This window comes from Vulpes lagopus, chromosome 13 (assembly GCF_018345385.1).
Source record: "Vulpes lagopus strain Blue_001 chromosome 13, ASM1834538v1, whole genome shotgun sequence".
Classification (NCBI taxonomy): domain Eukaryota; kingdom Metazoa; phylum Chordata; class Mammalia; order Carnivora; family Canidae; genus Vulpes; species Vulpes lagopus.
This window is the reverse complement of record NC_054836.1, coordinates 29,049,636-29,065,726: the sequence shown is the minus strand read 5'-3', so window position 1 is coordinate 29,065,726 and position 16,091 is coordinate 29,049,636. Positions and strand designations below refer to the sequence as shown.

The 16,091-nt window shown below is 38.4% G+C and overlaps 1 protein-coding gene across 7 annotated transcripts in view; it reads left to right on the top strand.

Moving 5' to 3' along the window:
* Nucleotides 1-16,091, top strand: part of DGKB (diacylglycerol kinase beta) — a 704,768-nt gene that overhangs the window by 292,027 nt on the left and 396,650 nt on the right. For all 7 annotated transcript variants that reach the window (XM_041728249.1, XM_041728247.1, XM_041728246.1 and 4 more), the window contains 2 exons: nt 937-1,026; nt 14,572-14,732. In XM_041728249.1, the coding sequence (XP_041584183.1) occupies nt 937-1,026; nt 14,572-14,732 (251 nt within the window). The remainder of the gene's footprint in view (nt 1-936; nt 1,027-14,571; nt 14,733-16,091) is intronic.

Below are 16,091 nucleotides of genomic sequence, written 5' to 3'. Positions count from 1 at the left end.
CATTCACGTGCATGCATAATAAATAAATAAATAGATAGATAGATAGATAGATAGATAGATAGATAGATAGATAGATAAATGCCATACCATGTGGAATTTTGGAGTGCCAGGGTGACTCAATGGGTTAAGCATTTGCTTTCAGCTCAGATCATGATCCTGGGGTCTTGAGATGGATCCTGGTGTGGCAAGCTTCCTGCTCAGTGGAGAGTCAGCTTCTCCCTCTCCCTCTGCTCCTCTTGCCGCCTGTTCATGCTCTCTCTCTCAAATAACTAAATAAAATCTTTAAAAAAAGAAACTATGTGGAATTTCGATGCAGAGATCTTTACTGCTCTGAGCCCAAAGCATTATGTTGTGTAAAGCTTAATCTCAAAGAAAACCTGATGATCTCAGAGTTACCCAGTTCTTATGTTGCTTACTCTGATCCACCATGGGTAGGAACAACAAAATAAAACTGTTTTAGCATTTTACTAGCTTTTAGAGTTTGATTTTTCAAAATATTTTATTCCTTAAAGTGAAATATATCTAGAGTTGGTGTTGCAAAATAACTTTTTATAGGAACCCACACCTCCACTTTGGTAATGCCTCTCTAGTACATTCTTATGACTGACACATATACCTGCATCCTTGAGATTTCAATAATGTTAAATCATACCCACCACCATTTTTAACTGAGTTAAGATTTTAAAAGTCTTTCTTCAGACATGGGTCTTGAAATTTCCTTTTGCTTTGTGTATTGTGGTATTTATTTGTGTTTTATAAATTGCAACAAATATATATGAATTAATCTTAATTTATAATTTTATATAGCTATAAAATGTAACATTTTCTGGTTATAAGTACCTAGTGGAATGCCTTCATTTTATGCCAAGCTGTCTTTTTTACTGTTGTTCCATCTGTGATCAAAATTTTATTTTATTTTAATTTTTGATTCCACAGAAAAGGCTAATGTTGTCAAGCATCCTCCAGTTGCTATTCTGCCTCTTGGGACCGGCAATGATCTAGCAAGATGCCTGCGATGGGGAGGAGGTAAAACAGCTAACATAATAATGAAAATACTAAAAAACAAAACAAAACAAAACAAAAAACCAGAAATACAGTGGATAGCATCTCCCCCTTAAAAATAATTCTAAACCCATCATTTTTAATACATGACAACTGCCAAGTGAATTTAGCTAATATAATTGCTTTGAAAAATGTAGTATATAATTTTGAACAATCGTCCAGGGTAGAGAAAGAAATAGTGGCCCAGGAGCTAGACTGTGTGAGTGCTGTCTTTTATTCTGATGTTAGTTATAGACTTGATGGGGCAAGGCAAGCTTCTAAACCTCTTTGGTTTGGGGTTTCTGGCTTAAGAAATGAGATAAACATGGGCTGACTCTTGAGTAATGTCCAGATTTTTTAAAAAGATTTTATTTATTTATTCATGAGAGACACACACAGAGAGAGAGAGAGGCAGAGACACAGGCAGAGGGAGAAGCAGGCTCCATGCAGGGAGTCTGACGTGGAACTCTATCTTGGGACTCCAGGATCACGACTTGGGCTAAAGGCGGTGCTAAACCGCTGAGCCACCCAGGCTGCCCTGTTAAGATTTATTTATTTATTTATTTATTTATTTATTTATTTATTTATTTATTTATTTTAAGATTTTTAATCTGAGTTGTGTAACAAAATCATGAACAAAGGAAAAATTGAAAGGCCAATGAATAACGTGTCCAGGAATAAATACGTTAAGGAACACTTACTTTTTGAGACCCACTTTATATCAATTGGTATGTTCTGTTCTTGGGATATAGAGTAAGGATGCAAAACAAGGTCTACCTTCAAAGAGGCCTTGGATTCTAGTGGCAAATAAGTCATAAGTAAGTTGTGAGACATCCTACTAACAAGATAACCTATAACCAATATAGTGAAAGGCCTCATTGAGGAAATGACAAGATAACATCGGGAGAATCATAATAGATAGAAAAATAATAACCATACAGAACTGAGACTAGACTTAATAGGCAGAAACAATTTCATGTAAGAGGCCCAGAGGTAGGAAGGGACTTGACATACTCAAGGAACTCAAAATGGAATAGTGTAACAGGGTAAGAGGGGAATATATCAAAAGGTCTTAAAATAATTTGAAATCTCATTAATAGGCTCTACTTGAAGATGCCAAAGAAAAGAAAACCAGATTTTGCTAAAGAAGCCAGAATTGAAACTAAGTAACTTTAACTTAGAGTTTAAAAAGTGTCTACGTAGAGAAGTTTAAAAAGTGTCTAGTAAGTGTGACTGAGAAGCCCTTGGGGAGCTTGTTAAAAATACAGTGGCCTGACCTTACCCCAAATATGCTGAATGGAAATCTCTGGGGTGGGAACTGGGCAGATGATTTTCTTTTTAAACAAACTCCATGAGTAACTCTGATTTACAATAAAATTTTGAGAACAACAACAAAAATTTGAAAACAGTTTTTCCATGAGTATTTGGACAACTGGTAAACTTTAAGCTGTGTATATTTCTATGTATATGTGTATATGTGTATACAACAGGCAGAATTGGGGCCTAAGTTACAAAGTTGATAAATGATATATTTATAAATTTCATTAAGAATATAAGTTAGTAGGACAGCCAGGTGGCTCAGCAGTTTAGCGCCACCTTCAGCCCAGGGAGTGATCCTGGAGACCTGGGATCAAGTCCCACGTCAGGCTCCCTTCATGGAGCCTGCTTCTCCCTCTGCCTGTGTCTCTGCCTCTCTCTGTGTGTCTCTCATTAATAAATAAATAAAATATTTATTTTTTAAAGATTTATTTATTTATTTATTCATGATAGACATAGAGAGAGAGAGCGAGGCAGAGACACAGGAGGAGGGAGAAGCAGCCTCCATGCTGGGAACTCAACGTGGGACTCGATTCTGGGACTCCAGGATCAGGCCACGGGCCAAAGGAAGGCACTAAACCTCTGAGCCACCCAGGGATCCCCCTAAATAAAATCTTTTAAAAAGGAATATAATTTAGTAAAAGAATAACATGAAACACTGAGTTAAATCTCATAGAATCTAAAGACAGACAGATACATAGAAACATTGCTTATAAGATGCTTGTATTTGCCAGTGCTTACATATGTATATTAATTAAAAGGAAGAGAATCATACATGTGGTTTCTTGTATATTCTTTTGAAAAATATTTTTGATATTAAAATTATTAATTTCATTTAAATTCCAAACTCATAAAGGGCTTCAATCTCAAAATTGACATAAAAGTTCCATTCAGGGCATCTTCTCATGATTTCCTAATAAAACAATTAAAATATATTATTATCAGTAGTCAATGACATATGAATTGTGGCATATGCCAAATTATATATTAATAATAAACTCCCTGTGCTTGCCTTGCATATGTTGATACTGTTTTAGGTGCTGGATTTAGAGTGAAAAAAAATAAATTAAAAGTTCCTACCTTTTGGAGATTATATTTTCATTGAGTACACAGACAATCAAGGAACAATAAAATATACAATAACAAAATTAGATAAAAGCTATGAAAGTCTCAAACATATTTAGAAAATAATGGAGGGAAACTATTCAGCTACATAGTTGAGGGCCTCTCTGAGGAGGTAATATATAAGCTATATTTATAATATAAGGCAGGAAAATAGCTTCTGAAATTGAAAGGGCTGGAGCAAGGCTGATGACTCTTGAATTATCTCTTGAGTCATCTGTGACGCAGTGGGTTGGAATGGAGTAGGGGTGGAGGAGACAGTGATTAGTGTGAGATTGGAGAGACAATCAAGAGCCAAATAATGCAGGGTCTTGGTGGTCTTGTTAAGAATTTTATTTTATTGAATTTGAAGCAAAAAGTGAAGTATGGAAAGCATTTCAAAACAGCATGATACAATGACATTAATGTCTTCAAAAATAAATTAATTGGGAGGTATAAAATAAACTGAAGAAAATTAAGAAATTGTGAAAACGTAGAGAATCATGCTTTTCCAAATCAGAACCTGTGTTATAGTTTTTGTGATTAGAGAATAAAGGTGCTGGACCAGGGGAGGGGCAAGATGGCGGCAGAGCAGGGTCTCCAGGTCACCTGTCCTCAGCAAATTACCTAGAAAACCATCCAATCATCCTGAAAACCTACGAATTCGGCCTGAGATTTAAAGAGAGACCAGCTGGAACGCTACAGTGAGAAGAGTTCGCGCTTCTATCAAGGTAGGAAGACGGGGAAAAAGAAATAAAGACACAAAAGGCCTCCCAGGGGGAGGGGCCCCGCGAGGAGCCGGGCTGAGGCCGGGGCGAGTGTCCCCAGGACAGGAGAGCCCCGTCCCGGAGGAGCAGGAGCTGCACCGACCTTCCCCGCGGAAAGGGGCTCCCCGGGAATTGGAGCAGGATCCCCAGAAAGGCGGGGACGCCCTCGGGCTCCCTGGGACAGTAACAGAGGAACTGCGCCCCGGAGAGTGCGCCGAGCTCCCTAAGGGCTGCAGCGCTCGGCGGGACCCGGAGCAGCTCGGAGGGGCTCGGGCGGCGGCTCCGCGGAGGGGGCTGCGGGGCTCCGGGAACAGCTCAGCAGCGGCGGCTCGGGCGGAGGAAGAATCTCCGCGCGGAGGGGGCTGCGCGGCTCCGGGAACAGCTCGGAGGGGCTGGGGCGGCGGCTCCGCGGAGGGGGCTGCGCGGCTCCGGGAACAGCTCAGCGGCGGCGGCTCGCGCAGAGGAAGAAGCTCCGCGCGGAGGGGGCTGCGCGGCTCCGGGAACAGCTCGGAGGGGCTCGGGCGGCGGCTCCGCGGAGGGGGCTGCGCGGCTCCGGGAACAGCTCAGCGGCGGCGGCTCGCGCAGAGGAAGAAGCTCCGCGCGGAGGGGGCGGCGCGGCTCCGGGAACAGCTCGGAGGGGCTCGGGCGGCGGCTCCGCGGAGGGGGCTGCACCGCCGGGAGCGCGAATCCAACAGCGCAGGCCCCGGAGCACAGGGCGCCGGGACACAGCCCAGGATCCGGCCTCCCCCGGGACAGGCAGAGGCCGGGAGGGCCCAGGACAGCAAGGACGCTCCTGCCTGGAACTGAGCAGATCAGCGGCCCCGCCCGGGAGCCCCCAGGCCCTGCAGACGGAGAGCCCCGGAGCTACTGCGGGGGCTGGATCCAGGTTCCCAGAGCTGCCCCCGCCACTGTGGCTTCCTCCCGGGGCCTCACGGGGTCAACAACCCCCACCGAGCCCTGCACCAGGCAGGGGCAGAGCAGCTCCCCCAAGTGCCAACACCTGAGAATCAGCACAGCAGGCCCCTCCCCCAGAAGACCAGCGAGACGGACCAGTTCCAAGGGAAGTCAAGGGACTTAAACTACACAGAATCGGAAGATACTCCCCCGTGGTTTTTTTTGTTTTTTGTTTTTTTGTTTTTGTTTTTGTTTTTTTTTTGTTTGTTTGTTTTTGTTTTGTTTTGCGCTTTTTTTTCTCTCTTTCTTCTTGATTTCTGATTGCTTCCCCCACCCCCCCTTTTTTCTTTTTTCTCCTTTCTTTCTTTTTCTTTCTTTTTCTTCTCTTTTTCCCCTATTTTTTTCTTCTTTCTCTTTTTTCTTTTTCTCTTTTCTTTCCTTCTCTCTCTTTTTCTCCTTTTCCCAATACAACTTGTTTTTGGCCACTCTGCACTGAGCAAAATGACTAGAAGGAAAACCCCTCAAAAAAAAGAATCAGAAACAGCCCACTCTCCCACAGAGTTACAAAATATGGATTACAATTCAATGTCAGAAAGCCAATTCAGAAGCACTATTTTACAGCTACTGGTGGCTCTAGAAAAAACCATAAAGGACTCAAGAGACTTCATGACTGCAGAATTTAGATCCAATCAGGCAGAAATTAAAAATCAATTAAATGAGATGCAATCCAAGCTAGAAGTCCTAACGACGAGGCTTGACGAGGTGGAAGAACGAGTGAGTGACATAGAAGACAAGTTGATGGCAAAGAGGGAAACTGAGGAAAAAAGAGACAGGCAATTAAAAGACCATGAGGATAGATTAAGGGAAATAAATGATAGCCTGAGGAAGAAAAACCTACGTTTAATTGGGGTTCCCGAGGGCGCGGAAAGGGACAGAGGGCCAGAATATGTATTTGAACAAATCCTAGCTGAAAACTTTCCGAATCTGGGAAGGGAAACAGGCATTCAGATCCAGGAAATAGAGAGATCCCCCCCTAAAATCAACAAAAACCGTTCAACACCTCGACATTTAATAGTGAAGCTTGCAAATTCCAAAGATAAGGAGAAGATCCTTAAAGCAGCAAGAGAAAAAAAGTCCCTGACTTTTATGGGGAGGAATATTAGGGTAACAGCAGACCTCTCCACAGAGACCTGGCAGGCCAGAAAGGGCTGGCAGGATATATTCAGGGTCCTAAATGAAAAGAACATGCAACCAAGAATACTTTACCCCGCAAGGCTTTCATTCAAAATGGAAGGAGAGATAAAGAGCTTCCAAGACAGGCAGGAACTGAAAGAATATGTAACCTCCAAACCAGCTCTGCAAGAAATTTTAAGGGGGACTCTTAAAATTCCCCTTTAAGAAGAAGTTCAGTGGAACAATCCACAAAAACAAGGACTGAATAGATATGATGACACTAAACTCATATCTATCAATAGTAACTCTGAATGTGAACGGGCTTAATGACCCCATCAAAAGGCGCAGGGTTTCAGACTGGATAAAAAAGCAGGACCCATCTATTTGCTGTCTACAAGAGACTCATTTTAGACAGAAGGACACCTACAACCTGAAAATAAAAGGTTGGAGAACCATTTACCATTCAAATGGTCCTCAAAAGAAAGCAGGGGTTGCCATCCTTATATCAGATAAATTAAAATTTACCCCGAAGACTATAGTGAGAGATGAAGAGGGACACTATCTCATACTCAAAGGATCTATCCAACAAGAGGACTTAACAATCCTCAATATATATGCCCCGAATGTGGGAGCTGCCAAATATTTAAACCAATTAATAACCAAACTCAAGAAATACCTTGATAATAATACACTTATACTTGGTGACTTCAATCTAGCTCTTTCTACCCTGGATAGGTCTTCTAAGCACAATATCTCCAAAGAAACGAGAGCTTTAAATGATACACTGGACCAGATGGATTTCACAGATATCTACAGAACTTTACATCCAAACTCAACTGAATACACATTCTTCTCAAGTGCACATGGAACTTTCTCCAGAATAGACCACATACTGGGTCACAAATCGGGTCTGAACCGATACCAAAAGATCGGGATAGTCCCCTGTATATTCTCAGACCATAATGCCTTGAAATTAGAACTTAATCACAACAAGAAATATGGAAGGACCACAAACACGTGGAGGTTAAGGACCATCCTGCTAAAAGATGAAAAGGTCAACCAGGAAATTAAGGAAGAATTAAAAAGATTCATGGAAACTAATGAAAATGAAGATACAACCGTTCAAAATCTTTGGGATGCAGCAAAAGCAGTCCTGAGGGGGAAATACATCGCAATACAAGCATACATTCAAAAACTGGAAAGATCTCAAATTCAAAAGCTCACCTTACACATAAAGGAACTAGAGAAAAAGCAACAAATAGACCCCACCCCCAGCAGAAGAAGAGAGTTAATTAAAATTCGAGCAGAACTCAATGATATCGAGACCAAAAGAACTGTGGAACAGATCAACAGAACCAGGAGTTGGTTCTTTGAAAGAATTAATAAGATAGATAAACCATTAGCCAACCTTATTAAAAAGAAGAGAGAGAAGACTCAAATTAATAAAATCATGAATGAGAAAGGGGACATCACTACCAACACCAAGGAAATACAAACGATTTTAAAAACCTATTATGAACAGCTGTACGCCAATAAATTAGGAAATCTAGAAGAAATGGACGCATTCCTGGAAAGCCACAAACTACCAAAACTGGAGCAGGAAGAAATAGAAAACCTGAACAGGCCAATAAGCAGGGAGGAAATTGAAGCAGTCATCAAAAACCTCCCAAGACACAAGAGTCCAGGGCCAGATGGCTTCCCAGGGGAATTCTATCAAACGTTTAAAGAAGAAATCATACCTATTCTACTAAAGCTGTTTGGAAAGATAGAAAGAGATGGAGTACTTCCAAATTCGTTCTATGAGGCCAGCATCACCTTAATTCCGAAACCAGACAAAAACCCCACCAAAAAGGAGAATTACAGACCAATATCCCTGATGAACATGGATGCAAAAATTCTCAACAAGATACTAGCCAATAGGATCCAACAACACATTAAGAAAATTATTCACCATGACCAAGTAGGATTTATCCCTGGGACACAAGGCTGGTTCAACACTCGTAAAACCATCAATGTGATTCATCATATCAGCAAGAGAAAAACCAAGAACCATATGATACTCTCATTAGATGCAGAGAAAGCATTTGACAAAATACAGCATCCATTCCTGATCAAAACCCTTCAGAGTGTTGGGATAGAGGGAACTTTCCTCGACATCTTAAAAGCCATTTACGAAAAGCCCACAGCAAATATCATTCTCAATGGGGAAGCACTGGGAGCCTTTCCCCTAAGATCAGGAACAAGACAGGGATGTCCACTCTCACCACTGCTGTTCAACATAGTTCTGGAAGTCCTCGCCTCAGCAATCAGACAACAAAAAGACATTAAAGGCATTCAAATTGGCAAAGAAGAAGTCAAACTCTCCCTCTTCGCCGATGACATGATACTCTACATAGAAAACCCAAAAGCCTCCACCCCAAGATTGCTAGAACTCATACAGCAATTTGGTAGCGTGGCAGGATACAAAATCAATGCCCAGAAATCAATGGCATTTCTATACACTAACAATGAGACTGAAGAAAGAGAAATTAAGGAGTCAATCCCATTTACAATTGCACCCAAAAGCATAAGATACCTAGGAATAAACCTAACCAAAGAGGTAAAAGATCTATACCCTAAAAACTATAGAACACTTCTGAAAGAAATTGAGGAAGACACAAAGAGATGGAAAAATATTCCATGCTCATGGATTGGCAGAATTAATATTGTAAAAATGTCAATGTTACCCAGGGCAATTTATACGTTTAATGCAATCCCTATCAAAATACCATGGACTTTCTTCAGAGAGTTAGAACAAATTATTTTAAGATTTGTGTGGAATCAGAAAAGACCCCGAATAGCCAGGGGAATTTTAAAAAAGAAAACCTTAGCTGGGGGCATCACAATGCCAGATTTCAGGTTGTATTACAAAGCTGTGGTCATCAAGACAGTGTGGTACTGGCACAAAAACAGACACATAGATCAATGGAACAGAATAGAGAACCCAGAAGTGGACCCTGAAATGTACGGCCATCTAATATTCGATAAAGGAGGAAAGACTATCCATTGGAAGAAAGACAGTCTCTTCAATAAATGGTGCTGGGAAAATTGGACATCCACATGCAGAAGAATGAAACTGGACCACTCTCTTTCACCATACACAAAGATAAACTCAAAATGGATGAGAGATCTAAATGTGAGACAAGATTCCATCAAAATCCTAGAGGAGAACACAGGCAACACCCTTTTTGAACTTGGCCACAGTAACTTCTTGCAAGATACATCCACGAAGGCAAAAGAAACAAAAGCAAAAATGAACTATTGGGACTTCATCAAGATAAGAAGCTTTTGCACAGCAAAGGATACAGTCAACAAAACTAAAAGACAACCTACAGAATGGGAGAAGATATTTGCAAATGACATATCAGATAAAGGGCTAGTTTCCAAAATCTATAAAGAACTTATTAAACTCAACACCAAAGAAACAAACAATCCAATCATGAAATGGGCAAAAGACATGAAGAGAAATCTCACAGAGGAAGACATGGACATGGCCAACATGCACATGAGAAAATGCTCTGCATCACTTGCCATCAGGGAAATACAAATCAAAACCACAATGAGATACCACCTCACACCAGTGAGAATGGGGAAAATTAACAAGGCAGGAAACAACAAATGTTGGAGAGGATGCGGAGAAAAGGGAACCCTCTTACACTGTTGGTGGGAATGTGAACTGGTGCAGCCACTCTGGAAAACTGTGTGGAGGTTCCTCAAAGAGTTAAAAATAGACCTGCCCTACGACCCAGCAATTGCACTGTTGGGGATTTACCCCAAAGATTCAGATGCAATGAAACGTCGGGACACCTGCACCCCGATGTTTCTATCAGCAATGGCCACAATAGCCAAACTGTGGAAGGAGCCTCGGTGTCCATCGAAAGATGAATGGATAAAGAAGATGTGGTTTATGTATACAATGGAATATTACTCAGCAATTAGAAACGACAAATACCCACCATTTGCTTCAACGTGGATGGAACTGGAGGGTATTATGCTGAGTGAAATAAGTCAATCGGAGAAGGACAAACAGTGTATGTTCTCATTCATTTGGGGAATATGAATAATAGTGAAAGGGAATATAAAGGAAGGGAAAAGAAATGTTGGGAAATATCAGGAAGGGAGACAGAACATAAAGACTCCTAACTCGGGGAAACGAACTAGGGGTGGTGGAAGGGGAGGAGGGCGGGTGTTGGAGGGGAATGGGTGACGGGCACTGAGGTGGACACTTGACGGGATGAGCACTGGGTGTTTTTCTGTATGTTGGTAAATTAAACACCAATTAAAGTTAATTAAAAAAAAAAAAAAAAAAAAAAAAAAAGGTGCTGGACCAGGGTACTGGTAATGGAATGGGTCAGGTAGATAAAGTGGGGCTCTATTTTTAAGGAAGGACTGGTAGATCCTGTTGGTGGATTGAATAGGGGCTTTGGGGAAACCAAGGTATTAAGGGGGACTGCAAAATGCTTAAGTCCAGTGATTAGGAAAATGGAGATGCGATGTGGTAAAGTTTATTAAAAATTAACATGCTGTGAAGTGTGATTATTTCTTGCCAGGTGTGCAACTATCTTTGAGCAAGTTGCTTACTTACTGTGTGCTTCAGATTCCTCATTAGAGTTTGAAAAAATGATAGTGCCTGTCTTGTAGCTTCTTATACCAAACCATCACATTGTTTACCTAGTGTTTGTGCTGAGTACTTTATGTAGTTGTAGCTATTATCATCATGCTTATAAAGGTCTTGATTCAACCAATAATCATTTAGTTCACTGGAATATATTGAAATTTATTTTCTACAAGAATATGTTTGGGAAAATATAAGGCTGTAAGAATGTAGGAAGTCCTAGGGCATTTGCAAATACTTAATTTACATTATCTTTTCAATTTTTCTAGCAGTAATTAATCTCTCTAAAATTTAAGATTATTGCAGGAAAAATGTTTCATGAAGAGTAAGGGTGTAAGCATACACTGACAAATCTAGATTGTTGCTTTCCTTTATGTGACTTGCTTTCCTTTTTAAAAATTTCTATCACGTTTTATATAGATTTGTAATAACGTCATACCTTTACACAGAAATTATATTTTTTTAATTTATTTATTCATGAGAGATGCACACAGAAAGAGACAGAGGCAGAGGGAGAGGCAGGTTCTCCGCAGAGACCCCCATGCAGAACTCCATCCCGGATCCCAGGATCATGTCCTGAGCTGAAGGCAGACAGACCCGCTCAACCCGCTCAACCACTGAGCCACCCAGGCATCCCATAGAAAATAAATATTAATTATGTTTTTATTTTGTTTCTTAGCCTAGAGTGATTAAAGGTTTAAATCAAAATAATGGAAGCAAAACACCATCATTTTTTTTTTCCTGGGCATAAGCTTTTACTTGTATATTTAGTTAGTTTAACATGTCTTTAAAAAAAAAATACATGATCTTCTTGAGTTTTGGAATCCTATTTACAGTTATGAATCGTTATTTAACAAACTTGAGCATAGGTAAATGCAAACAGGTAGGCTGTAAATATTTGTTAAATTGGGGACTGCAATTTGGAATTTGTCACCTTTGGAAATTAGCTCTGAACTGCAGATGTTGTGATTCTCAAAATAGATTTATGGCTTACCTCTTTCCATTTCTATTTGGCTAGAAGGCTGATTGATATTAGCCTCTTTCATGCTAATCCATAAAAACTTTGAGAACATAACCAGTGCTAACGATTTTAAGGTGAGTGGCACTACTGGAATCTAGCTGTAGTAATTAATTTTCACTAAATCCATTCCTGCTTTATTCTCTCCCAGTCAGTTGCTGTTCCTACATTTTTCTAGTGTTATACTGAACTATGCTGCTATTAATTTGATATAGGTGGGGACAAACTTAAAATTTTATTTAAATAACTGTTATTTGCTTGTGTATATGCTGAGTGTATATATTGATATCATGTTATATTTTGTTATATATTGTAGTATACTTCCATGCTATATTATACTGTTATGTTAATATATGTAAATTCATTTATGTCTGAAAATCATCATACTTATTTTCTAATTAGTAGAATTTGCAAAAGAGGGGAATATACTTAACTTTTTATTCAGTTCAATGGGGAAAATATATATAAAATTTATTTGGAGGCTAAAATTTATTATTTTTAAAAGAAATTAAAAACTTAGAAGAAATTAAACTCTGAGAATGAGGGTAGAACTATTAAAAATGTGAGATATTTGTAAGTTTTGTTATTATAATCTCATACTTTAAGTAATTCGGTGTTTGTACTGAGTATAGTTCTACACATTATTGTGTATATTCATTGTTTTTGAATTATGCTACAAAAATACAATATGACATTTTTAAAAAATAATATTTGGTGCTTTTAATACTTTTATCTGTCTAGTCATTGTTTGTTGTGCTCTGCTGTATGTATTAGCTAGTACATAATTATTTTACCTGTGTAAGATAAAAGATAATAGTGGGTGCCTAAATAGGCACTCCTGTATTCTGGGTGCCTTGAACTTCTAATAGTTAATTCAACAAATAACCATTAAGTAATTTATTTATCCTTAGAGAATGTTGGCATAGTACAGTGCCTCTTCTTTTTTTTTTTTTTTCTTTTAACCCAATTAGTTTTACAGTGTTATGTGTGCTAACACCTCTAATGAGGACTCATAGCCTCTGGCATTTACTCGTTCAACGAATACATTATTAAAATATCGACAAAGTTGGACACAGAAAAAAATCTATGAAAATATTGTTCCAACTTAAAATATCAATTCAAGAATCTGTGTATGTATCTGTGTGTAGAATAAGATATATTATTTAACTTCGTACAGTATTTCGAATGTCATCATTATACGGTTGAAAACTTTCTATTCCTATGCTTCACGTACTGAGAACTTTTATGCATTTTCTCATTTAATTTTCACAATAAACAGAAATTTTTACAGAGGAAGGCATTATTTAGGGAGGGTAAAAACGAACATTAAATAACACAACCAGGATTAGGCTACAGTCTGAACTATAATGTTATATAGATAGATACATTTAAGAGAAAATATAATATTAAGGAATAACTTTATTTTCAAGCCATGTTGATGATCTGCAGTAGATTCATTAAAACTAGATTTGTTAAGCATTTACTCTAGGGCAGACTTGGGAAAAGAAGCTTGTAGTGAGAAAGATGCAAATAACTCTATGCAGGGCACCTGGGGGGCTTAGTGATTGGATGTCTGCCTTTGGCTCAGGGCATGATCCCGGGGTCCTGGGATCGAGTTCCACATCAGGCTCCCTGTGGGGATCCTACTTCTCCTTCCGCTTGTGTCTCTCATGAATAAAAGCAAAACAAAACAAAACAAAACTCTAAGGCAGGGTACTAGTTGTTAAGGTAGGGCTAGTTTGTAGAACTGCGTGCTGTGGAACTGTAGGAAGGGTGGCTTCTGGAAAGAAGTACTATCAAATATAAAATTTGCAGCAGGAGCAGAAACAAGGCAGCCAAAAGAAAAGGATACTCTGGATATAGAATAAGAGATGATATGGCATAAAATGAAAAAAGAAGGACCTTCTACTTAACCTGAAAATTTTTCTGTATCACTAGAGGGCAAAGTGTGAGGACCAGGGAGGGATGAAAAGGGAAGAGTCTGAAATCACATCCAGGCTTTTTACTTCTGCAACTAGGTAGAGGGTGTTGCCTGTCTGAAAGGGAGTTAACAGGAAGCAGATATGGAAGCAGATCATTAATTTCATTTTGAATACATAGATATAAATTTTGTAGGGGTATGCAGTGGAGATGCTGATTTGGCATTTGACTATACTGAGAATTTGCACCACAGGAGAGTGGTATGAGTTGCACATTAAAGCTATAACTAAAATATTTGTATGATCTTATGATTATAGTTCTTTTTCTGTGTTAGAATTTGTTTTAAAATGCATTTTTTGGGGATCCCTGGGTGGTGCAGCGGTTCGGCGCCTGCCTTTGGCCCAGGGCGCGATCCTGGAGACCCGGGATCGAATCCCACATCGGGCTCCCGGTGCATGGAGCCTGCTTGTCCCTCTGCCTGTGTCTCTGTCTCTCTCTCTCTCTCTCTCTCTCTGTAACTATCATAAATAAATAATAATAAAAAAAATTTAAAAAAAAAAAACAATAAAAAAAAATAAAATGCATTTTTTGGCTTTAGAATGAGACATACACACACTCTAAAATGTATATAAATACAGCTTTTGTTATTTTGTTATATTTTTTCTCAAGATATTTTTTTTCATTAGGTTATGAAGGTGAGAATCTGATGAAAATCCTAAAAGACATTGAAAACAGCACAGAAATCATGTTGGACAGGTGGAAGTTTGAAGTCATACCTAATGACAAAGATGAGAAGGGAGACCCAGTGCCTTACAGTATCATCAATAATTACTTTTCCATTGGCGTGGTAAGATTTTACACTAACTGTTCTCTTAACCAGTCCAGAATAATCACTGTGTTTAAACTCTTATGCTATGAAGATTTACTGATTATAAATAATTTATTTGACTTTTGTGTCAGCAAAACATCTCTTCTAATGGGCAATAATAAAGCTTATGAATTTATTCAAAGTCAGAGAATCAGCAATAGATAAATTTTTCATGTGTTAAACAAAGGAAAGAAACTTTTTCTTTGTAATTGATTTGACTATTCATGTTACTAAAATAGAGGGTAGAGTGGTTTGTAAGATAGTTATGTGTTAGAGTATAGGCTAAAGCTCCACATTAGCTAAAATGTGAAATTGATGCATCACATTTTATATTATTTTGAGATATGTGTTAAAATATTATAACCTATTAGGTTTTTACAAATAGACATTATTTTATAATTTATGCTTAGGTCTGAAGTCTATGAAAAATGCTACTCTGACTTTCAAGTGGTTAATAAGTTAAAGGGCTAACTTTTTACCTAATTTCTTGAAAAATCTTAGACTGTAAGCAAAATATCATTTGGCAATTAAAATAGTTACTGTAGTTTTAATCCCTAAGTAATTAACTATTTTAACAGTGATTTTATACATGTGTGTACATATATATGTGTATATACGTGTACATATATTACCTGGTAGTTATGAATTCTTAAAATATATTGTGTAAAAAATTATATTCCATTTAACACAAGCTATCAGTATTAATCTCATGTCTTTCTCTATCATGCACACACACACACACCACTAGTAGATTATAAAAGGCATTGAGTGAATCCATGAATTTAGGATGTCAAGCTACCTGAGCAATGATCCTTTAGCAGTATTTTTTTAAGTGTCCATTTACTTATCTGTATCATGATGGTATTATTTTTTCTCTTATTGCTATAAATAATGTGTTTATATATTTAAAGAGCCTTAAATAATCATACAAAATTCAGGCTAAATATACAATCATTATGAGTACTATGACAGTTACTATTATTTTCAAGAAAAATGTAATGTATTTGATCTATAAAAGTCCTCCTATTTATCTTTGATATAAATATGCATAATAATGTTTTTAACAGCTTTACTGTCATGTAACTTACATACAACCTAATTCACCCTTTAAAGTAAACCTTTCAACAATTTTACTAAATACAGCCAATTTTAGAGGATTTTCATTACCTAAACAAGAATACTCATGCCCATCTGTAGTCGATTCTGGCTTCTTCCCTCAGCTCTTTGCAACAACTAATCTTTCTTCTAAGTTCTACCTTTTGTGGATATTTCATATAAGAAATTATACGTATATCATATAGTCTTTTTTTACATCTGGCTTATTTCACTTCATATAAT